The sequence below is a fragment of the Cupressus sempervirens genome, chromosome 10 (genome assembly GCF_028749045.1).
Source record: "Cupressus sempervirens isolate cs-2001-9-10 chromosome 10, ASM2874904v1, whole genome shotgun sequence".
Classification (NCBI taxonomy): Eukaryota; Viridiplantae; Streptophyta; class Pinopsida; order Cupressales; family Cupressaceae; genus Cupressus; species Cupressus sempervirens.
Genome location: NC_143127.1, coordinates 373176285 through 373201301, shown reverse-complemented (window position 1 = coordinate 373201301; position 25017 = coordinate 373176285). Strand labels below are relative to the sequence as shown.

The window sequence follows — 25017 nt, the reverse complement described above, 5'->3', positions numbered from 1 at the left end:
AACAAATGTAGTCAAGAGCTTTCTCACGATTGACCTCCCATACTTGAAGAGCATTAGCATCAGTTGGTGCGGTAATAGTTTCCTCTACATATCCTGTGCAGCTTTTTTCCCTTAGATAAATCCATACTGATTTTTTCCATGTTTCATAATTATATGGAGTTAGGAGTTCAATTTGTGATTTCTCCATTTGTATGACAACCAAGAAATTCAAAAACAGATCAACACAAGATCACACCCCCAATTTCATTAGTTCAGAGATGACTCCCCAGAATAGATGATATTGGCACTTTATAATTTAGTGCATGTACAATTGCCACTTTTGCAAAACATGGAGCATAAGTGGACTTCTAATTTTGAGAATAACAACTTCCAATCTGAAGTAAATGAAGACTTTAATAATAAGGACAATGGATTTTTAGGAATCCAAACAATTACAAGTGCCTAATTTTTGGCCAAAGGCTGAGAGTACAATTTTCACCTAAATAAGACTATACTTTTATAGCATATTTGGATTCTTCTAAAAAAATCATGCACTTTAAAAAAAATGGCACTTCAAAATCTGTCTGTATGAGCCTGTATGATGCTCCGGAAGTTGCAAAATGTAGGATTACATAGGTACAGTCATGAAAACCTACAATTTTTGATTACCATATGCATCCAAAAATCAAACCTAACACCACCATTGCATTATTTGGATAATTCTACCCCAAATAAAAAAAAATTGCATCCAATTTGGAGTCTGTATGATCAAGATATAGCCATTCAAAGTTAGACTACCAAATTAAAAATTCAATTGAAGAAGGGTAATACAGAAATCTACGAGATCAAACTTGATGGGCTAGTGGATGTCACACATAGCAAAAACAACTTACAGAGACAGGCATATGGACGTCAAATTTAACTTCACGTGGTTTTGCGACATATATTTGTAATTGATGCAAAATAACTCCGATTTGGATGGAAGAAAGGCCGATTTTGACTTTCTCGAGCCTTCTCAATGTAATGATGAGGTCTATTTGGCTTGAACATGTGTTTTGTGTGCCCTTCTCCAGATTTGAGCAACAAGTATGTGTTTGTAACTGATGCAAACAAACTTCGATTTGGATGAAATAAAAGTTGAATTTGACTTTTTCGAACCTTCTAGATGCAACTGAATGGTCAGAATGGCTTTATGAATCCACTAGAGTGCTGCAATCAATAGATCAAGAAAACACACATATATGCAATAGAGAGATTCCTGGGTCTTCATAAATCCTTTCTGGTTTTCCAAATTGTATAGAAATGCAAGAGAAGAGCATATGGGATTTTCCAAGACCTCTACAAAAATATGATCTATTCTTTCAAACTTGCTCTGATACCATGTTAGAATTTGTATAAAACAAATATAACCAGAATCTAATGAAAGATATAGATTAATAAAGAGGAAATAAAATTTTAGATCTAAATGCTCAAAGGCATAATAGCATCAAACTTTCCTCATTTCCTCGTGTTTAATAAATAAGAGCTAGCCTATTTATATAGGCAAAAGTCACCTACCAAAGTAGTTGGCACATGGTCAAATTCACCTACCAAAGTTGGCACCTACCAAAGGTAGGAAACATGTGGGAAATGAAGACGTGTGTTTAATTCCTAAGAGGAATTAAATATGTCTCATAAATATCTCACAATATTGCCTAAATAAATAAATAAACTCACATAACTTAAGTAAAGAGTGAAATTGAGAAAATATCAGTTTACTCTAACAGTCCTCACAACAGAGTCATGGTTGGAGGAAACTATTGATAGGAAGAAAAGAAGGCTGGAAGATAGTGCTCTACCCAAGGACCTAATTGCACAAGCCATGCAACAGCCTACTTTGCGCCCCAAAATGAAGAAGCAAAAGACACTTGCGGCCCTAGGTACTAATGTGAATATCGGACATATGGTTGTTGAGATTGTTGAGCCGAAGAAAGAGGGAAAGATTCAAGAGTTAACTCCATGTGATTTCTAGATGAAGACAATTGACATAGGGCAACGAATGCATGACTCTATGGTTAATATATGGAACTTGACAAATGAGAAAATTGAAGATAAATTAGAAGAGTTGAAGTTGGCAAAAACAACATTGAAGGCTGCCAATAAGGAGTTAACTAATTATATTAGAGGAACACTTGGACCACTTTCAGTTGTGTCGGGTGATAGTGCTAGTACGAATACCTTTGATCCCAAGGCAAAGGAGAACAAGAATTTGCTTGTAAAGCTGTAGCAGGAGAGACACTTTGGATAGATCGGCCATGCTTGGATTGAAAACTTGAAGACTTGAGGTCCTCCTTTGATTGAGAACCTTGGAAATTTGGTACTAGATGTAGATAAATTGAGAGAGGCTATATCTAAGCACCAAGCCTCAATGCAGGTGGAAATTGACAATTTAACACAGGAGTTGGCCATATTACAGGAGGTGCTTGATACGAAGATTGATGTTGCCATCAGTCATGGCATCCTAAGTTTTGGAAAAAAGCCATTGCACCACTGTAAACAATCAGTGGAGTTCAAGAAAGAGAGCTTAGAGAAATCAGAGCATGAACTTAACACTATACGTGGATCAATAATAAAGGTGATTGTAAAAGTCTACGTATATCTAAAAGACTTACACACTGAATCCCAGGTGGATCCAAATAAGCAACTGGTGTATATTGGGTGAATGAAGTCAAAGTTCCTTGAATTCATTGAGGATTTTGTTAGTCTCGCTAACTTCCAAGATTTGAAGATTCAGGGTCTCATGGTAATTGACAATACTGTGAGGACGACATTAGACAAACTCCAATCCAAGATCACCACGGTGGAGTTGAAAGGAGACCATGACTACTGGGTGGTTAGAACTAATAACATCTTCATTCCAGGTGTGAAGGAGCTAAAGACAGTTGTTGATGCCATGAAAGCACACAAGGCCAAGTCCATAACACGCAAGAAGAACTGACATGAATAGAAGCGTTACATTCTGATTCTTCTTCAGCACCAATTTTGCCATGTCTCTCTCTCTCTCTCTCTCTCTCTCTCTCTCTCTCTCTCTTTCTATTTCTCTATTATTGTAGCCATATATGGCAATTCTTCTCTCATGTATGAAGCTTTGGTAATGGATGACTGTCAGCCAATCCTATTTTCGGCTATCCCTTTCGAATTGGGTTTGAATTTTAATGATGGAATGTAACCAGCCAGATCTCTACGAAGGGCCTATTAATGTAATTTTTAAAGATGAGTAGAAGATCGATAGATTCTTGGGGTGAATTGGCTTTGTGGCTTTGTCTACCTAATTTACTATGGATGTTTGTCATTCATTTCATCTTGGATTAGTTTTCCTTGGAATCAAAAGACAATTGTATGCGATGCTGTCAATTTCTTGCTGATCTGAGTGTTAGTATAATATTGACAGTAATAGCAGACTTGGTATTGCTTTACATGTGCGATCTTGTTTCTTTTCTTGGGGCTGCATTGATTTTCATAATAGTTGTATGTTCATTTCGGTGGCTGGGAGTGGGTTTGTTTAATGAGAATATGTTCAGGTTAGGGGCAGCCTTTGAGTTGCTGTAACTTGACAGGGTGGGCCTCGTATCACTGCATGCTTGAGTCTTGCTCCTCCTTGTTGCTGTTGCATTCAGATAGTATAGTCATGCATGGTGTATAGCGAGATTAGAGTTAAAGTGAGCTGGGAAGTTGCTGTTGGGCGACTTTCTCTGGTCAGAGAGCCAATAAAGGCCATGAATGCTCTGTTTCATTGTGCACTCCTTGTATCTAGTAGGAGTAGAAGTAGAAGTTAGTAGTAGTATAAAAGAGCTACAAGATAGTTCATGTCAACCACTTCTGTGGGTGTTTTGGGCTTTTCAAATCTTTCCATTTCCCTAGGTTGCTTGTGTCTACAAGTAGTCTGGCCATTGCCTCTATTGTTCTCAGGTTAAGAGCATACCCCCAAACCCCTGATCTACTAAAGACAAAGCCTAATGCAAATCTTTGCGATTTAAGGGAGCTGTACCTTCCAATTCAGAGGGCAGTGATATAACACATATGCCGACCCATCTACTGGTTACAGCCTTTGTTCCTCCACACATTGGGCATTTTAGGAGTCAAGGTATAAGCCAAACCTAGGAGGGACAAACTATTAAACAACACTTTATCATGCAGGAGTATTTCCATTCTCACCCTTCATCTTGATTGTGCTGGTCCTCATGGATGAAATTCTAGGTGGTTGCTTAAGTGGAAATTGGTTATTGATTATAAAATATTGCCATCTCATTATGCTCAATTCTGGCCTATGGCATGACTGATGAGATATTGTTCTTTCCAAGTAGATTCGTTGTCATATGGTTGCCGTACTTATCTCAGAGGTATATTGACGATACTTCCATAGAAGCTGTCATCTCTTTAAAATTACTCATGCACACTTACAGAAAAACACTTATAACACAGATAAAAAGAAATAAAGGAAGATATTTGCATGACTGTAACTCGTTCTGAATCTTGGATTTAATAAGAATATTATTTCCTTCATTTGATTGACCGAAACTGATTAAACTATGCTCAAATTTGACAGATGCATAAGAAGGCATATATAAACATGACCTGAAAAATAGTAGGGCTCATCCAGCACAAATCTGAAAGCAAGGGTGGATATGATGCCAGCAATCCCGTGCAACAAGAATAACTCCATCCTTGTGTTGGATGCTATAAGTATGGCCAGTAAATCACACTCAATTCAGCTGATGGGATCTCCATCCTAGTATTGGATGCTAGAAGTATGGCCAGTAAATCACACTCAATTTAGCTGATGGGAATGATTAAGTTCCAACTTTGATTAAACAGTAGCTTTGCATTCAGAGTCTTCATGACAAAAGTGTCGAGGAACAACTAAAGGAAAAATGGGAGAAGTATGAATCCCATTGTGAGCATAGCATAAAAGGCTCGCCGAAACATGCACTGTTACACAAGAAAATCTGAGGTGGCAAGCCATTTGAAAACGGCACTGATTCAAATTAAAATAAAGGTATCATTCCCTGCTCATAAGGCCGATAAAAAAAGAAGTATAAAAACTGGCTGCTCAAGGCAAAATAATTAGAGCTATCGCCAAGGTCCAAAAAATAAAGATAGTAATAATAATGTTCATACTCACACCTTAATATAATGATATTGCCCCTTATGCTTGTATGGATAGCCTTATATATATGTATATGCTTTACTAGTGATTACACACACACACACACACAAATGTACATATTTTATACCCACACAAGCGGGAGTATAGTCACAATATTATTATATTAAGACATGATAGAATTACAAGATGCTCAGAGATTAATCACATTATGAAGGTAATTCTTTCCTTTGTATATTTCAGTGTTATGATTTCAATTGGTTAGCTCATGAGAGTCCATCGTACTTTGTTGCTTGTCTAGCCATTTCATCCTAGGTCAAGGTGCTTAGATTTCATACCTAATGGTTCGACAGTGGATTTGGTGTCCCATTCTTAACTCCCATTTTGGCAATACTCCCCCCTTCATCGTGTTCTTGCAAGAGGAAAAGTTTTGGAGTAATAGCATATTTCCATGATTTTCAAAATATGAAATAAATTTCAAATTATCATATAATAATTTTTCAATTTCCATAATATTCATTTTTAATTTCAAGCACAAGGACTAACTACCATGCCATATGAACTTCAAGTATAAGGATTAACTAACATGTCATATGAAATTCAAGTATAAGGATTAACTAATTGTAATATGAAATAATAATGAACAACCAAAATTCCATTTCACAAGATCAATATTTCAACAATCTTTACCGAACAACTAACTTAACATGAATTCTCAACGGCTATGGGATTATTTAAAATTAGGCAAAAAAGTGGGATGTAACATACTACACCACTTGCATTTTATCGTCCTCAATGAACTTGCACTACAAAATAGAACATTTTAACTAAAACTTATATAAATCCACAATACATTAAATTAGACTACATAGATCAGTTTCTTGGAAAAAGAAGAGGAAATTTCTAGAAGATCTCATCGTAATCTTCCCGAGTGGCATTTTCCTAAGTATACTACTCCTGTTGGACCCTGCACTCAGTTATATCTTGATTCTACAAGCGAAGCTCACATACCTTGAGTATTTTGAGTGGCTCCATTTCTACCACCTCAGGGTCTTGCACTTGCAAGAGATTTCAGTCAATAACATGCTCATGATGGGTTATATATTTCTTAAGGTAAGATATGTGGAACACATTATGCATTTTGGCAAGGGCCAAAGGTAGAGCAATTCTGTAGGCTACTAGGCTTATGACTTCTAACACCTTCAAGAGATCCTTCTCCCCTGATGAGAACTCCCTAGGAATCCTCTTCGTATTTGCATTACTCTTTTGTCAGTCATTTGTCTCTTTCAGCCTTGGACGGATCTAAACTACCCGTTCCTCAACCTCTAGAAGCATCTCAGGCGTGAAGATGATTCGGCCACAATTCTACTCTAGCTCACAGGAGTTTTGTAGTTATGCACATATAGAGCCTTGAAGGGTGCCATCTTAATAGTAGACTGGTAAGAATTGTTATAAGAAAATTGCACCAATTGAAGATGCATTTCCCACTGATACTGATGACCCATACAATATACTCTTAGGAGATCTTCTAATACTTGGTTTACCCTTTCTATTTGACTATCAGTCTCAGAATGGTAAGCAGAATTGATATTCAGTTTGGTTCCCAAAGTTGAGAACAAGGTTTGCCAAGATGTAGATGTTATTTTGGTATCTCTATCAGATATAATTCTTTCTAAGACTCCATGGAGTTTGAAAATCTCTCTCACAAACTTTTGAGTAATTTTTGGTGCTCCATTAGTTAGGTTTCTTGATATAAAATGAGCCACCTTGGTTAACCTATCTAGAACCACTAGGATGGTATTATGTATGTTTCAGGTCATGGATAGCCTTTTAATGAAGACCATGGTGATGATTTGCCACTTTCATTTTGGAACCTCATTCGGATGCAATAGCCTAGCTGGGTAACGATGCTCTGCCTTGACTCTTTTGACACTTGAGGCAACCTGCCACGTACTCTGTTGTTTCTTTCTTTATTCCTTCTAAAAGTACAAGGGTTTTTGCACAATTCAGCCTGAAGATGATTTGGCCACAATTCTACTCCAGCTCACAAGGGTTTTGCATTTATGCACGTATATAGCTGCGAAGGGTGCCATCTTAATAGTAGACTAGTAATAATTATTATAAGAAAATTGCACCAATGGAAGATGCATTTCACACTGATACCGACGACCCATACAATATACTCTTAGGAGATCTTTTAATACTTTGTTTACCCTTTCTATTTGACCATCAATCTCAGAATGGTAAGCGAAACTGATATTCAATTTGGTTCCCAAGGCTAAGAATAGGGTTTGCCAAGATCTAGATGTTATTCTGGTATCTCTATCAGATATAATTCTTTCTAAGACTTCGTGGAGTTTGAAAATCTCTCACAAACATTTGAGCAATTTTTGGTGCTCCATCAATTAGGTTTCGTGGTATAAAATGAGCCACCTTGGTTAACCTATTCACAACTACCATGATGGTCTTATGTCTGTTTCGGGTCATGGGTAGTCCTTGAATGAAGTCCATGGTGATTATTTGCCACTTTCATTTTGGAACCTTATTCGGATGCAATAGCCCAGCTGGGTAACAATGCTCTGCCTTGACTCTTTGACATTTGAGGCAACCTGCTACGTACTTTGTTGTTTCTTTCTTTATTCCTTCCAAAAGTACAAGGGTTTCATATCGGCTAATTAGTCACACTAGGGGGTCTTGAATATGGGGCAGCATGAATTTCTCCTAGGATCATCCTTCGAATTTCTGGGTCCTTGGGTATGTACATCCTACCATTATATCTTAAGATCCCATCCTCTTCTAGTTGGTATCCTTTGAATCTGAAGTCTTGGGGATCCCTTTGAAGTGCTTGACATATCGCATTATAAAGACCATCCCTGAGCAGACACGACAACACTTGGTCTTTGTGCCCAGTATTTATTGCCACCATGGCTGATATACGCCTTCGTCGACTCATGGCGTTTGCTACATTATTCTCTTTACCTTTGATATAACTGATCTTGAAGTCGTAATTTACTAGAAACTCTAACCATCTTCTTTGGTGAGCATTGAGGTTAGGTTGGGTGAATATGTACTTTAGTCCATGATGATTCGACCAGAGTTTGAATGGTTTTCCAATTAAATAATCTCTCCACATTTTTAGAGCACAAACAATAGCTGCTAATTCGAGGACATGTGGTGCATAATTTTGTTTGTAATTTTTCAACTTTTTGGATTCATAGACGATGACTTGTCCTTTTGCATCAATACGCCTCCTAATCCTTCTCCTGATGCATTTGTTATAACCACGTATTGACGTTTGGGACCAGGTACTCTTAAGTACTGGTGTGGTAGTTAATTTATCCTGCAAGTAGTCGAAGGTTGCTTGGCATTTTTCAGTCCAAATAAACTTCTTCCCTTTCCTTTCAAGTGAGGTGATAGGGTATGCAATTTTGGAGAAATCTTTGACAAACTTTTTGTAAAATCCTGCTAAGCCCATGAAGCTCCTGACCTATGACACATCTTTAGGCACCGGCCATTCTTTGATTGCCTTGATCTTCACAGGGTATATTGTTATTCCTTGAGCTGATATAATATGCCCTAGGCACTGAATATCTCTTTGCTAAAATGAGCACTTGGATAGTTTCCCATACAACTTATGTTCTCGTAGCCTCTGCAAGAATATCTCCAGATTTCTTTGGTGTTCCTTCTCATTTTGGGAGTAGATGAGAATATCATCAATAAAAACTAACACAAATTTGTCCAAACAATCTTGGAATATGCTATTCATGAGATTCATGAAGGCCACTTGGGTGTGGGTTAGCCCAAAGGGTAACATTGTGTACTCGTAGTGGTTATAATGGGTTCTGAAGGCAGTTTTGTGAATGTCCTCTTCCTTGATCTGAATTTGGTGATAACCCAATCGTAAGTCAATCTTGGAAAATATTGTTGCTCTCATTTGTTTGAATAGATCATCAATTCTGGGAAGTGGGTACCTATTTTTGATGGCGACCTTGTTAAGCATCCTATAATCTATGCACAGTTTCATAGTTCCATCCTTCTTCTTGACGAACAACAATGGAGTTCCCCAAGGTGAGACACTTGGTTGAATGAGTTTCTTATCTAATAAATCTTGCAACTGCACTTGTAACTCCATTAATTCTGTACTGGTCATCCGATTGGGTGCTCTTGATCTAGGCTTTGCTCCAGGCACTATGTCTATGGTGAAATCGAATACCCTGGAAGGGGGTAGGCCAGCCAGTTCTACTGGAAATACATGTTGAAACTCTTGAGATATGGATACTTTTCTTCGAGAGACTCATTACAACAACACTACACGGCTGCCCTAACTTCACCAATCACATTCATGCATCAGAACTCTCAACAATACGATTTACTTCTCCTTTTATAGATCTTTTTCCGTGTTGGCGGAAACCCTAAAATGTATTTACCAAAGCCGGCTTCCAAAACAATTAACATCATGTGAGCAAGCACACCAATTCATCATTTCAAATTCCTCAAATCTCTTCCTATATTGCCAACTAGCTGATGCAGCTCCAGACATACATTGATATGATTCTGATGATGCTTCCATATGAACCACACAACCTGAAACATCTAAAAGTTCCATCGCCGATCACTTGTTCACAACTAACTGTCCTGTCATCATTGCCCTGAACACTTGGGAATTCTGTGTATTCAATCCAATTCACTGCCGTTTTTGCTGATCCATCATCTTCAGTATGCTTGTTGCTATCAATGACAACACAACTTCAAACTTCATGCTCTTTGACTTAAGCCTCTTCATCATTAAGCCAACAAAATGAACAAATTAGCATTTGGATGGTTGCTTTAAATGGGCCAGATCATGGAAGAAGACTCAAGAGCTCCTTTGTTATGGGATGATGGAAATGGGGTTGACTGACAGTAACAACAAAATTTGATTCATATTGTATCTAATGTCACAGTTTAGACAAGAAGAAGAAACTAAACACCATAAAGTATTAAAAATTCAAAGCTGAAACACAGGGATGTGAATTTCTATTACATGTGGGTTGTGACCTTTGGCTTTTCCTCTTCTTTTTAAGTGAATCCTCCAAATATGTCTGTTTTAGATGATGCAAGGCATGTAGAATATAGACATAAATTTAATATTTTCAGATTCTAAGAGCGTGTGTAGGGTCCACAAAAGTTAATAGGGGGTTTAAGTTTATAAAATCTTCTGTGTTGTTTTCTGTTTGGCTGCAAATTCTTTTTGGCCATTGGGGACACGAGGACATTCACGGGACAGCTTGGCGATCCCCAATGGGAGGATGTTTTGTCCCTTTTCCAGCATCTAGATTCTGGAAACACCGGAAACTAAAGGTGGCATGTCCCTAGGAAACACTGAAAAGATATAATTGGTATTATAATATAAAATAAGTTTTATTCATCAAGAGTTGAAATACATACCTATTCTTTTTGTTGGGTTGGCTGCTCTATTTCTTGTTGGTTTGACACAAGATTGATCAAGTTGTGTGGCACACTGCAGTAGAGATCTGTGCATTGTAATTTGTAACACAACAGGTGCGTAGGTACAATGCACATTCATCCCATTTGCAGACCAAATGTGGAATGCCAAATATTTGTAATATGACTTGATGATATTTAAAAATATTATTTTTACTTCCAAAAAGAAGTAATATGACAACAAAAATGCAATAAAGTTTGTACACATATCATGTTCAAATCAATTTCCTCCGACCATTATGTCTATTTCCCATCCCAAACAATCGGTACTTTAACTGATCTGGATCTCGCTTTTTTTTACTAACAATTATACGAGGAGTTGCAACTCATTGCCAATCAATAATGATTTCTCTTGATATTCCTGCCCAAGTGTTGTATGGATTTTATACAATCAAGGTTGTTTTCTTCCATGGGATTGTGTGCATGCAAGCAGAGGTTTCTACACATCAATGTATGCAACTCCTGCTTATTTTGGAATCATGTATGCGTCATGCATATGTGCTCCTTTATGTTAAGGAAACAACTGTCTCCACCACACATTAGAATTCCAGCGATGGTATTAGACAACTAATCTGTATCTTTCGGTTTCAATGAACCTCACATCTATAACCAATCCTCTAGGTTACTAGTTGGTCATTTGGCAAATTGGCATGCACTTGGTTATTTTGATGTCATCTCTAATCTAGGGTTATTTTAACTCTCTTGTTCATTCCTAGACATGTCCACCTGTTGCTGATGAATATTTTGCCAAAAAAGGGGTTTAAGTATTCACTTTACACTTCTTAGCATGGCAAACTCTACATCAAACAATTTATACATGTTACTAATAAATTTATTGTTGCCTGGTATACTTTGCAATATAGCAAAGCTGGGCATAAGTTTTTATCTTCACAAGTGGAAATATGGTCTTGAATTAACATTGTTGGGAAACTGTGATTTTAAAGACTTGATGGAGGAATAGCCTATTTCTGTTGTGAGTTGCCGGTCATTGGCAGTATGAGAAGCTATGTATTGGATGAAAAATATTTACAGAAAATAAAATACAAACATTTTTCAATTTCTGCCCAGATACTTAGACCAAAATACAGGCCTCTAGAATGTTTTAAGAACAATCTTATGGATGTGTGGTAGGAGTCACTACTAAACTAGGCTGAGCCTCTGTTCGTTTTTCAGTTGAAGGATAGTATGAATGTGTGGTAGGAGGCAAGACTAAAGAATAAGCCTTCAGAATTTTTTAAGAATAATTCTAGATTTTTGTAGTAGGAGGCACTACTAAAATAGGTTGAACCACAAACCCTTTTCCAATTGAAGGATAGTATGAATGTGCAATAGGAGGCAGTACTAAATGATTGTTTGGTTTTGCAACTATTTACATTTAATTTGAAAAACTAATGCTTGATCCCTATTAATTTTGTCAACACCACAATGTCAAGATCAGTCATGGTTTGGCATTTTGGACAAAATATGAAAATGAGTTTTTAAATGGTTGGTTTGGATTTGTTACAGTTCATGATATTCTGGGACTGAGTGGAAATGATTTCCAAAGTCTCTATCACTTCACAATCGGTACGGGAGTTTTGGACAAACGGATAATGAGCTTACCTGCTTATCCAGGCCCGACAATAGATGCATAATATTTAACCTTTTCAGGTATCTGTTACAATTTTACATTGTTGCAAATCATTTAGTTGTAAATATTGTATGGTAAGATTATTTCATAAAAATAACATTAACTCTTACAACAATCGTTATCCACAGCTTTAGTCATTTGTTTTTGTTAATTTACTTAATGACAATTGCCTCGGTGAACTTGAGGGAGTCATGGATATATGCAGTATAGCAAAATGGCATTATTCTAGATCACCGTGTACCAGGGCTACTGCATCAGCTAGTATTCCCATTTGAGGCACTGTCATTGTATAATTAAAAAAGGTTTTGATGTAAAAGCTAAAACTACACAAATGTCTACATTTGTTTGCAGATAGAAATCGGAAGTCACAAATTACTATGGTGTTGTAATCTTTTATCTTTAAAAAAAGTGTAAAGCTATTTGTTACTGTAAAGAATATGGAGTCAAACAGGCTCAAGCTTGTTTCAAAATCATTTGGTTAGTTTCTCATGGATTTGCAGATTGTAGAAATTGACGGGACAGATAAAGGGCAGGATGATTAGGTTGGTCTTCAGCTGCTTATTTTACTTTTATAGCTGTTTTTATTTCTCATTAGTATTATTTTAATTTCCCAATTGTAATTCACGTTGCACATATTTCAATGGCTTAGTATGTAATCTTTCTTAGGTCACTTGATGCTAAAGGCAGTTTATTCTACTTTTCATTCTTGTTCTGTTTTGCCATTTTAGAGTTTGAACTTTGCAGGAAATTTTTACCACCCATGGCTAGCATTATTGTCTTCATTTTGAAACCTTCAGTTAAAAATTGTAGGTGACATTGTCTTCATGTAGTGTAGCGTCTTTTATTGATTGGTTTTAGCATATACAGAAGTTCTTTTGAGATTTAATATCTTGTGATGAAGACTTTGGAGCATTGCAAAATTGAGCTTTCAAGCTGCATCATTTGAATAAAATGTGAGAGTAGCACAGGTAGGCATCAGATCACAAGGTTTGGCTCATATATTGTTGAAGGCACTGTCTACAATGGAAATTAGTTGAAGATGCTCTGTGAGCTATATGATTGTCGGTCCTGACTATTATTATTAATACTGTTATTAGAAACTGCAGCTTAAATTGTATATAATCTCAAATGGCTACAACCGTAAAGAATGTTATTCTGGGCCATCTTTGACCAAACTTCTTGTTTTCATCTTTTGCACACAACAGAATTTAGGTGGCACTCTTTTCTTATAATACAAATGAAATGTGGCATATTTGTTGTGTCAGATGCAAAGGGATGGATCACATGTTTGAATCTAATGGCTACCATCTTACGAAGTGGGGCATGCAGGAAACTGCGTTGAAAACTGTATTGAAAACAGTTTCAGATCCTCTCCTTAGGACCTTGGTGGGTGACTGCTATTCTGTTGAATTATGGAAAATAATTGGGTCTACCTGTTGCATCCCTCGTATTATATCCACATACATGCTGGACTGTATGGCAAAATAATTTTAAAATAAAAATAAATCAAAAGCTCCTTTAAAGGAAAAGTATATAGGAGGAAAAGAAAGATGGGACAGGTAAAGGAGCCATGGCATAGGAATTGGCAAGACTTGTTGCTATGGCTTTGCCAGAGGATAAGGTGGGAGATATGGACATCCGTAAAAGATTAGAGGGTAGAGGAATCTCATCAGATTGGTGGCTGGCTCGGTTCTATTGGACATACTGACTAATTTAGGGGGGGCATTGGAGAATAGTGGGATGACAACTCATCTAATGACAGAGGGGGATGACAACTCTTCTTGGGCTTTCATGTGTTGCAAAAATATTTTTTTTGTGGTATGTGTCAAAGCTCATGATTTTTTCAATATTCCTCAATAGCAAGCAACAATGAATTGCACCAAGCCTACAAGTGATGATCTCAATGCCACTTGCGATTCTTGCATAACATGTTTTTCTCTCACCTACTGAGATTTTGCATGTTTTTGGGGTTGAGTTCGATAGGTTTGGGGACCTATTAAGGTATGCACAAGATGTGATTTGAATTCCACAGTGTAGCGAACATGATGAAAAATCAAGGAATTGTATAATCATGCCACTTTTGCATACTTGGTTTTGCATGTGTTGCGCATAAAGAGATTCTCATTCTAAGGTGGTAGATCTTATGATGATTCACTATAAATAGAGATAAATTAGCAATTGGTCTATTCACATGTCAATCAAGACACTAGAAAATCTCCAAATCACATGGTGTGTGAGCAAACTGTTGGAAGGAGGCAATTCATGGCTCGATATTCTCAATATCCAGATATGAGTTGTATTTGTTGGTGGGAGTAAAGTTATAAAATAATATGTATTTCTGGAGAATGCATTGCTAGCCTTGTGCATGGCTTCATATTTTTCCGATGACATTAGTCGAGCAATTATGAGTACAAAGTTTTTATGAAATATAATAGTTCTCAAGGCAATCGTGAATGTAGTTGGAGAAAGGATTATGTGTGATTGTGTTGTTATTGCTTTATGTGTAATTTGTACTTAGATATGTTTTAAAACTAAATGATGCTAAAAATAGTGTGATTTACCTATAGTTCCATGATTGTACAAAAGTTAGATTGTTTTTTATTATTAAGAAATAAGAAACAAGGGGGGTGACTTGTCATAGAAGTGACACCCAATAGATTGTCAATGCACCAACACAACACAAAAGGTGCAAACTAGAAAACTACCAATACCAAACACAAAGGACAATGGCCAAAAAGAAGGGCTAAACTCACACTGCAAGAGAAGAAGGGTGAGAGTTCTTTCTACGCATTCGGAAAATTGTCCAGGCATTACTAGCCTTAGTGTAATGACCCGTACCAATAGGCCACTAAACAAACCCTAAATTTAATGCACGACTAAAGTATATTGCTGGATTGATCAAATGGTGGAGACTGAATGTTGAAGATGATATGGTGAAAGTGCAACTCCACCGGAAACTCCAAATTAGCAATTAAGCACAAATGAAAGGACTGAAATATCCTTCCCACAGTTGCAATAATTCAGGTGATCTCTCACACCTTCAAAATTGCGTACCAATTGAGAGTTTTCGTTCTCAATGGCCAATTGTGACTATTTGCAGAAACCCTAGGCTCTACAACGCACATAAGCAAAAATCAATAATAAATCTCGATGATAGGCAATGAGCCCTCAATGACTATTTATTCTTTTTTCCTTGATAGGTCGGCCCCCCTTGTTAATTTTTCTCCGCTTCTTCCAGCAACCTCTAGAAGATTTATTATTATTATTTAATTTATAAAGTTACGTTGTAATATATATTTTTTAATTGATAACTTTATAATTAATTCCTCCAAAAAAATGGGACATTACAGGTCTGCCCCTCCTAAAATTGCTTGACCTCAAGCAATCTTAATGCTGGATGTTGCAAAATCACTTCTGTGCCTCTCGAGTCCACACAAATAAAATCTGTCATGGGCGCTGCATGTCGTGAGTAGCCACTAACAAACTTGCGATAGAATCCACATAGACCAAGGAACCCTCTTAACTGTGTAAGGTTCTTTGGTAGTGGCCAATCACCAATAGCACGGATCTTTTCAGGATCCATTCGCACTCCTTCCGCACTAATGATGTGTCCAAGATACAACAATTTTGTCATACCCAAATCACATTTGGACTCCTTGGCATATAAGGACTCGCTCTGTAAAATGCTTAATACTGTCTCCAAGTGCTCTAAATGTTCCTGCCATGTCTTGCTATAGATCAAAATATCATCAAAGAACACTAGCATAAATTTCCTCAATTGATGGTGGAAGACCTTGTTCATAGTGGACTGAAAAGTGGTAGGTGCATTAGTCAAACCAAAAGGCATGACTACAAACTCGAAATGCCCGTAATGACATCTAAAAGCAGTTTTTTCAATATCCTGCTCTCGAACTCTGATCTGGTGATAGCCTGATCTCAAATCAATTTTTGTGAAATAACAAGCCCCATACAATTCATCTTACAGCTCATCGATGCGTGGGATGGGATACTTGTTCTTTTTAGTTCTCTTATTCAACACCCTGTAATCAATACACATTCGTAGAGTACCATCCTTCTTTTTTACCAAAACAACAGAAGATGCAAAGGGTGACTTACTTGGTCTAGTGTGTCCCATTGCTAGCAACTCGTTGATTGTCCTCTCGATCTCATCTTTGAGTAGTTTTGGGTGTCGGTATGGTGTGATCATGACAGGCTTAGCACCTTCCTCCAAGTCGATAATGTGCTCAATACCTCTGTCTGGTGGCCTACCTAGTGGAATCTCACTGAATACCTTCCCATACTTGATTCTCAATTTCTAAATATCTGGATGATATTCAGTCTTATGTTGGCCCTCTTGGGTAGGCATCAAAGCGCATATTGCCGCCCACTCTATATTATTATGTTTGGCTAATCTCTCCAACCGCCTAAATGAGATAGTCCTGACATCACCATTACTGATAGCCTTTAGCACATGAGTGTTGCCATCCACCACGAATCGTATCTCCATATCCGCCAATCTTAGGGTAACCTCCTTCAAAGAATGTAGCCATTGCATCCCAAGTACTATGTCCATGTCACCCATGTTGACCACATGATAGTTTGCCTCAAACTCATAGTTGTTCAGGCGCAAAGGTAGATCTCGCACCATCTTATCACAACGAAGAGTATATCCATCGGCTACCTTAACTCTTAGTCCCTCGAACTCCTCAGTAATGAGTCCACGCCTCTCCACAAATCGCGCATCAATGAAATTATGTGTGGCACCTATATCCGATAGAGTAATAATCTTTTGTCCTGCCAACACTCCATGAAATGTGAAAGATCCCTCTCTTTGAATACTAGACAGACGCGCCTCTTGTAAATGTATATCTGGAGCCTCTTTTTTCTCAGCACTATCTACCTCTTGTTCACCCTCTGCCTCATTAGAATCCTTATCATGGTGCTCTGAGCTATCTAAATCTGAACCTTCGTAATAAGCCCACATCACCCGATTAGCCTTCCCCTTAGGCTTCATAGGACAATCATGAACAAACTCATAGGGACCTTTGCAAAAGAAGCATAGCTTCTTCCTACGCAGGTCATTAAGTGTTTCCTTATCACAAGGTGCAGCTAGCTTGTCTTTTGAGTCACTAACCTTCTCTTTACCCTTGCTGAATTCCCCTTTGTTATCTCTAAATGATGAAGAACTCTTTGAACTAAACCGGTTTGCTGGAGTTGCAAGTTCCATATTGCGGGCTTTCTTCATGGCTTCCTGTAAGTAGGAGGATCAAAGGCCTTTACCCACCCCTTGAGTGGTTTAGTTAATCCCTCTGTGAATAAAATGACTAGCCTCCTTTTTGAAATGTCAAGCACCATCAATGCAACCTTCTGGAAGTCATTGATAAATTGTTCTAAGCCTCCTGACTGTCTCAATTGGGCTAACTCCCGGAAATAAACTTCATGATTTTTTTTATCAAACCTTTCTATCAATCTATCCACAAACTCCTGATAAGTGGTTACCTGATTGTGTTGCAATGTGATCATGCCATGTGTCCACCAATCATGTGCTGCCCCATCTATGTGTAAAGTGGCATACTTGAGTGCTTCAAATTTTGTCATCGTTTTCAAAGATAGAAAAGTATCCACCTTATGAATCCAAGCACGAGCAATCATTTTTCCATTGCCATCAAATGTGGGTAATACCAACTTGTTGGTGACCTGTTGCAACTCATTATGTCTATCTACTTGCTTCTGCCTGGCAGCTCTATAGTTCAGGTACCTGTCAAATGTCCATCCATCATGTACATATTCTGGTAATGAATCCCACTCATTCCTCGTTTGACGAAGTTCATCTAAAATATCTGTTACCATAGCATCAGGTGTGCGTGCTGGAGTTTCTTCTCTAAATGTAGGACGTGTGGGTCTATCAGCTATTCCAGACTGTGTCCTATGTTGTGATCTTGCTATGCTTCTGTCATCCTGATCATTATTATGATTATTTCTCCTATTTGCCCCAATCAAATGTTGCATCATAACCATCATTGCCTGTGTACTTGCCTCTATTGACTATAGAAGCCTTTCCTGTTGCTGTAAAGTCTCATCATCTCGCACACTTCTGGATGGGCTTTGAGAATGTCTCTCAGCCATATTCTCAGTTATGTTGGTTATTTTGTAAACTAAATTAAATGGTGGCTGGGTAACCATATCAGGTTGGCAGGAAACCGCTCTGATACCACTGTAATGACCCGTACCAATAGGCCACTAAACAAATCCTAAATTTAATGCACGGCTAAAGTATATGGCTGGATTGATCAAATGGCGGAGACTGAATGTTGAAGATGATATGGTGAAAGTGCAACTCCACTAGAAACTCCAAATTAGCAATTAAGCACAAATGAAAGGACTGAAATATCCTTCCCACAGCTGCAATAATTCAGGTGATCTCTCACACCCTCAAAATTGCGTACCAATTGAGAGTTTTTGTTCTCAATGGCCAATTGTGACTATTTGCAGAAACCCTAGGCTCCACAACGCACATAAGCAAAAATCAATAATAAATCTTGATGATAGGCAATGAGCCCTCAATGCCTATTTATTCTTTTTTCCTTGATAGGCCGGCCCCCCCTTTTTAATTTTTCTCCGCTTCTTCCAACAACCTCTAGAAGATTTTTTTATTATTATTTAATTTATAAAGTTACCTTGTAATATATATTTTTTAATTGATAACTTTATAATTAATTCCTCCAAAAAAATGGGACATTACACTTAGCTTCCCTAACAAAGGAAACTCTGCTAGGGCAATAACCACTAGAGTGTTGAAGAAGTTGAGCATCGTCAATGAAACCACAACGCAAGGCAATAGTAGAAGAGGGAGCAAAAGTGCCCTTCTTGCCTGAGGGTATAGTTGGGAGCTTCAACAAGGGATGCAACATGAGGAGACTTGGAACAACATCAAATGCTCATCTCGAACGACAACAAAGGCCTTGACAAGATTAGCAACAAGGGTCTCATCAAAATTTTATCTAGGGTTGACATCTTTTTCACTAGCATGAGAGCCCTTAGAGAAGGACTCCAAGAGGGAGTCATCAACATGGATAGTTAAGTGATTGTTACTAGCAATCTTTCACCAAGAAGCAACAAATTTAACATAGATGAGCACAATCTAAAGCCATGTGACCAATAGAGAAGCAACATTGGCAGTAGAAGGGTATGCCCTCATAATTGAGCACTTGTCTCCATGGTCGATGATCAACCATGACCATGACATCCCAAGGAATTGTGTGAGACACATCGAAATCAACCAAAGTACAGGTGAAAGTAGTGTTGAGTGTATTTTATGACTCACGAAACAAAATAATAAATACCAAAGTATCTTATCTTCTCTTGATCAAAATCACCTGTGCGCTTAGATTGTAAAAGATTGCACAATAGGTTTTGAGGTTCCTTTTGCATCAATTCTTCACAGTGAATAAGCCCATTGGTTGATGTGATTTGTTGATGAACACAAGGGGCCTCATGTTTACTTCACTTAGATTGATTTCAAATCACGCTAGAGGGGATCTTTTGAAATATTTTGCAATGAAGCACTTTTTATGGGTTTGCACAAGATATTTGGAAATCAAAGGGGAAAGGGCTCAACAATTATAATCTAATCCTAAGGGTTATGATAACAAAAAATGATCATTTGGTGGAAATAATTGCTCAATACCAAGCTTTGCTTCACCAAGATTTACTACAACCATGCATGAATTAGTGTATTTTTCAAGGGTTTGTGCAACTGATTTTCATACCACCATGAACACCATTAGAATGAAGAATGCTTGTGAATGATTCAAGTGAAGCAAACACAAATGTGGGTTTAGGCACAACAAGTTACAATCAATTTAACTCTGAAGTATGAACCAAAGGAATTCTTTAAAACACCATCATATTTTTCATTGTAATGACAACACTTTATCTAAATGACCTTTATCTGATTGAGGGAATTATGAAACCAAGCAAGCACCAAGATAGAGAAAATTATCAACAAGCTCCAATGGAAATTTTATTGTCTCAATAGCTCTTAGCAACAATCTCAAAGTTCCACCATTTTTCGAATGATAAGTGAGGCATTTATAGGTCATTGGATACAACAAGTGGCTTAGATTTTAACAATATTACACCTTAGCTATAATTAGGCTTAGGGCAAGGAAAAGAGAATCTAATAAATGCAAGGTTCAATTTTGACTAATGAAGAAAATTTTCACTATCGTAGTGGGTAATAAATTCTCACTATATGCACATGTTTAGGAATAGGGGTGAAATAAATGACAATTACACCCTTTATGCAATAGCTGGTTGACGGTCAATTTTGACTAACGAAGAAATTTTTCACTATCGTACTGGGTAATAAATTCTCACTATGTGCACATGTTTAGGAATAGGGGTGATATAAATGACCATTACACCCTTTATGCAATAAATGGTTGATTGCTCAAAATAACGTCTGTTTGCCTTTGTCATTTGGACATCCAATATTGTCTCTAACTTATCAATGTTGACACTCAGTGGTGCTTCTTGTTTGAATTCCAAGACTGTCATTGCTTGTTCAGATTCCTCAAGCTATCATTCTATTTCAACAACAAATTTGTGGTATTATGCATTTCATTTGAGAAAGTGGAGAAATTCTCAAAGGTTTATTTAATGAAGAAGCTCAATGGGAAGGACTCCTCCAACTTTCTTTTCAAGTTGCTCACAATTATTGCATCTTGAGCCAACCTTTGTGATAACAACGATTCAATAGTGTCGGAGACTTCTTGTCAAATATTCTCATTTATCCCTTTGAATCAAACAAATTCTTCAGTGAAATGTTCAAACATTTCCTTAGCTATGAGTGTTGCACCATACTAATGAGCAAAATCATATGCTTCCCCTTTTCAAATGACACTACGATTGACCAACATCTATTTTAACCATCAAACCATGCAAGTGAATTTTTGAAAGAATGGCTAATTCCTTGTCATGCACTTGTACCAAGTCTTTGACATGCTTATATGCCTCTTTGGATGCCTTAAATCTATGCCTCTGCACTCTGAGCAACTCTTTTGATATTGTCTATACCCTTTATAGATTCAACAGGATTAATTGTTGGAGGGACAAAGGGTAGGCCTTCTCTTAGTGGGTGGGGTAGGTTTTTAATGTGCTCATAGAATGTCTTGGTCTCACCTTTTTCCCTCTGATATTTCCCTTCAAGCTTCATCTTGTCCTTTACAACTTGTGTTGATTTCTGAAACTCTTCCATGACTTGTGCTCTACAAACATTCCCATCTGAAATTGTCATATTATATAATTTCAGAGTACTTTGATCTGTTGTTTTATTCAGCCTCTGTGTTGCAAGTTGCAAAATTCTAGATGCACACTCTCCTCTGATAAGTTTTGTGAACTTCTTTTCCTTTACTCTCTCTTTTGATTGATTGATCCCGTTTAAGGTTTCTTGCAATTCAACTGTAGAGTCCATTTACTTATCTTGATTTGTATGTATCTTTGCCTTACCAATTCTAGAACTTCAACCCAGTGATCCCTCACAAGCTACCTCCTTTGTAATAGTAATCTCTACCTCTATTGGAAGAATTTACATTTCTTCCATCAACTCTTTTTCTAGCAAGGCTAGACAACTTTCTTTAGTAGACATATCTTGCTCCCTACTTGTTTGTTGTGCAGGTCTCTGATAAGCATTGATGCTCGATCTATCCTGTATCAACATAGGCATGTACTTTTCTTGTTTTGTTATCCGTCTACTTGTTTCTACTACTTGCTTAGCGAAAATTCCCATCTCGTGTAACTTGGAGTTCGACTAGGTGAGGATGGAACATTCTCAAACCTCTACCTCTTTTGTTGTAGTTCTTGTATATGAAGATTCAACCTCCTCTTTGGGCATGTTTCTCGAGTGTCACCTTTATATTTTTTTTCGCTTTGTTTTTCCTAATGACGTTTTGTCTTCCTCTATCCTTCCTCTATGATTGTTTTGGTCTCTAAAACATTGTGGTTGATGACTCCTCAACCCGTATGTCAAGCCTTCCTTTGACATGGTCATCTTGTCCATTGTCGTTCAGTGCACCACGTCATGAAATCAAAGACTGGTTTTTACAATGTCTCAATGACTTTATTGTTGTTCTATTGCCAATCACAGGGATGAATAATTTTTATATTATTTTTATGGATTGTATCTCCTTTGGACCTAGACTGCATCATCTTTCTATTCTCATTCTCATCTCCAATATTGGCCGAAAGTTCCTTGAGGTATACCTTGTGTTGATATCTCGCTCGTGCCACTAATTTGATTTTGTTGCAAGGACTAAATCGATCCTTTGTTGATGAAGTGACAAATGAAAGAAATTTAGCTCATCTAACGATCTCTTGACTACTCTCAAAGAAAAGCACATTTCAACATTGTATTTAATGGAAATTGCGAAATCAAATCCAACTTTCTTCTTTCCTATTTGGATTTTGTCATATGTTGTCAGTTGTGGAGTTAGTTCTAACGTGGCCATTTTATCTATTGAATAACTTGGAAGTTTGTATAGTTGTGAAGAAAATATTTGCTACTAGATGTAGGAGATTGTGGGAAACTAAATAAACCATGCTCCATATTGCATCACCAACTTTATTACCACAATTAATAATTTTACATGAAATCTTTTATGTAAAGTCCTAACGATGGACATAACAAATGTGTCAATAACTCTGACATAATCATCCATTGCCTATAAATATAATTGAGGATAACATTTGTGTACTTCCAAATGTGGATTGCAACTCTCGATTGTCCCTTTGCATCTTAGTTAATATTTTGTATATCATGCCAACATTTATATGATATGGGAGCTTATATAAAACTTCCTTGATTGTTCTAGATTCGTCAATTGCTCCTCAAGGTTGTCGCTGATCAGTTTGACCCAATCCACATGGTCATGCTATTCAACAATTAATTTGAGAAAGTACCACATCCATGTCTAAAACACGTATGATTGTCGCAAGCCAAAAATCTAGCCATGCTAGCTCCTTAGGAAATTAGGTTAAGTGGGTCTTATTCGTCTTCTTCCATTTATCATTTATAAAAGTTTCACAATACTGAATGTTGGAGATATATATTCTATTCACTTTTTCTTGTCTTAACTTGATTAGGTATTATCTTAATTCTTCGCTAACATGTTGGATCTTAGCACCTTTTGGTTAGCAACTAGCAATCCAAAAATTAGCAACTCATTAAACAATATTGTTCGTACATGGAAATTGCAATCTTCATGCCACCAAATAGATTTCTTTAGTTGGATTGATAAGTTCAAAACTACCTCCACTTCCTTTCTCCGACTTAGATACATCAAATGATAGTGTCTGTGCTTGGTCAGTAGTTCATGCATAAGATGATTCAATTTCCAATTTTTCATTCTCTTTCTTATGTTTCTCTTTTGAATTTTGCTTTTCACCTTGTTTAACTTCCTCAAGTTGTGGCATTGGGATTGCCACTTCTGATGAACCTTCAAAATTGTCAAATTCTCTAATATTTTCAATCATTATTGCTCACAAAACCATCCTCGATGCTTGTGTAACTACAACTTTGCACATGGTCCATGAAATTTCTGAATGGAAGGCATTATTTACTTTGCACCAGTTGGATAACAATAGAAGATAAATGTTGCATTCTTAACCTATTCAACCTCTTTCTTTACAATTTTTAAGACAAATTTAGAAAATTCTTGAACATTCTTTCATTCAGTGGTAGCTCTGAATCATTATCCCTAGATGTCTCAGTGAACTTAGGAATCACCCTAGGGCATCCTCACTGATTGTAACCTTGTAACATCAAAATTTCTCTTATTTTGGGAACACATGATACTAAAGTGGTCTCCATGAACAAAATCTCATTGTCCTCTCCATATCCAGTTAACAAAAATCTTAAGCCTCGATGTGCTTTCTATTCTTATATGAATTGGGTTTCTTTTCCATAGTAGCCATATGTATGAAAAGTCAATGGCAATGTATCTGTTTAACTTCCTTACCCAATTTCTATTGAAAAGTATGTCATATCCTTTAGGAATATCCCCAGCAAATATGCCAATGTATCTCTAAACTTGTGGATTTGAAGCTAGTTGCATGTGAATGTTGCTCAATTTTCCTATAAATGGAACCTCTGTTTTACCAAGATGTGTGACCTTAATTGTTTGCGATAGAACTAATACCAACTTTCTACATATGTTCAAAGGTGTTACATGATTGGACATACTACAACCAATCAAACAATAATGCAAGATTTTGCATTGTTGGAGCGAATTCTTCATTATTCTACAAATTATCACTTACTCTTTGTGTAGTGGTTTTCGTTTGTTCTACTAGAGTAGTAATATCTCAAATTGTTTCTCTAGGTGCATGATCACTTTGCAAGATTCCTTGGTTAGTTGCAATCCTTTGATCATCAGAAGAATTTGATACCATCCCAATAAAACATGTGGGATTATAAGGAACCTTAGGTGCATTTGGTTGCCAATCCTCAACAATATTAGTGTCATGTGCAAAATTGGATTGATGGGTTGGGGGCACCTCTAGGTGGATATGATGTACCTTGTTTGGAGGAGTATTACCAAGACTTCACAACAATGTGTCTAATTTCTGAAATTTTTAACAACTTAGAAATTTTCAACAACTTGTATAATTACACCACATGTGTTTCCTTCTTTGAAAGAGAGGAGCTAAAATTTTAATCCAAAGATGGGGAATCATTCAAAGAGAATGACTACCCTCAAAACAATCTTAATCGTTCATTAAC

The 25017-nt window shown here is 37.1% G+C and overlaps 1 protein-coding gene across 7 annotated transcripts in view; it reads left to right on the top strand.

The window, feature by feature from the left end:
- LOC149534233 (nitroreductase family protein) overlaps window positions 1–25017 on the top strand; it is a 110619-nt gene that overhangs the window by 39234 nt on the left and 46368 nt on the right. Inside the window, exons 3-4 of one of the 7 annotated variants that reach the window (XR_016356925.1) lie at window positions 12113–12256; window positions 12737–12778. Coding sequence is in view for 6 of the 7 variants with exons in the window: in XM_089804248.1 (XP_089660374.1) it covers window positions 12113–12240 (128 nt within the window). In the remaining variant the exon portion in view is untranslated. Of the gene's footprint in view, window positions 1–12112; window positions 12857–13501; window positions 14583–25017 lie in introns of those variants that run through there. The other 6 variants (XM_089804248.1, XM_089804247.1, XM_089804246.1 and 3 more) reach the window with 6 other exon arrangements.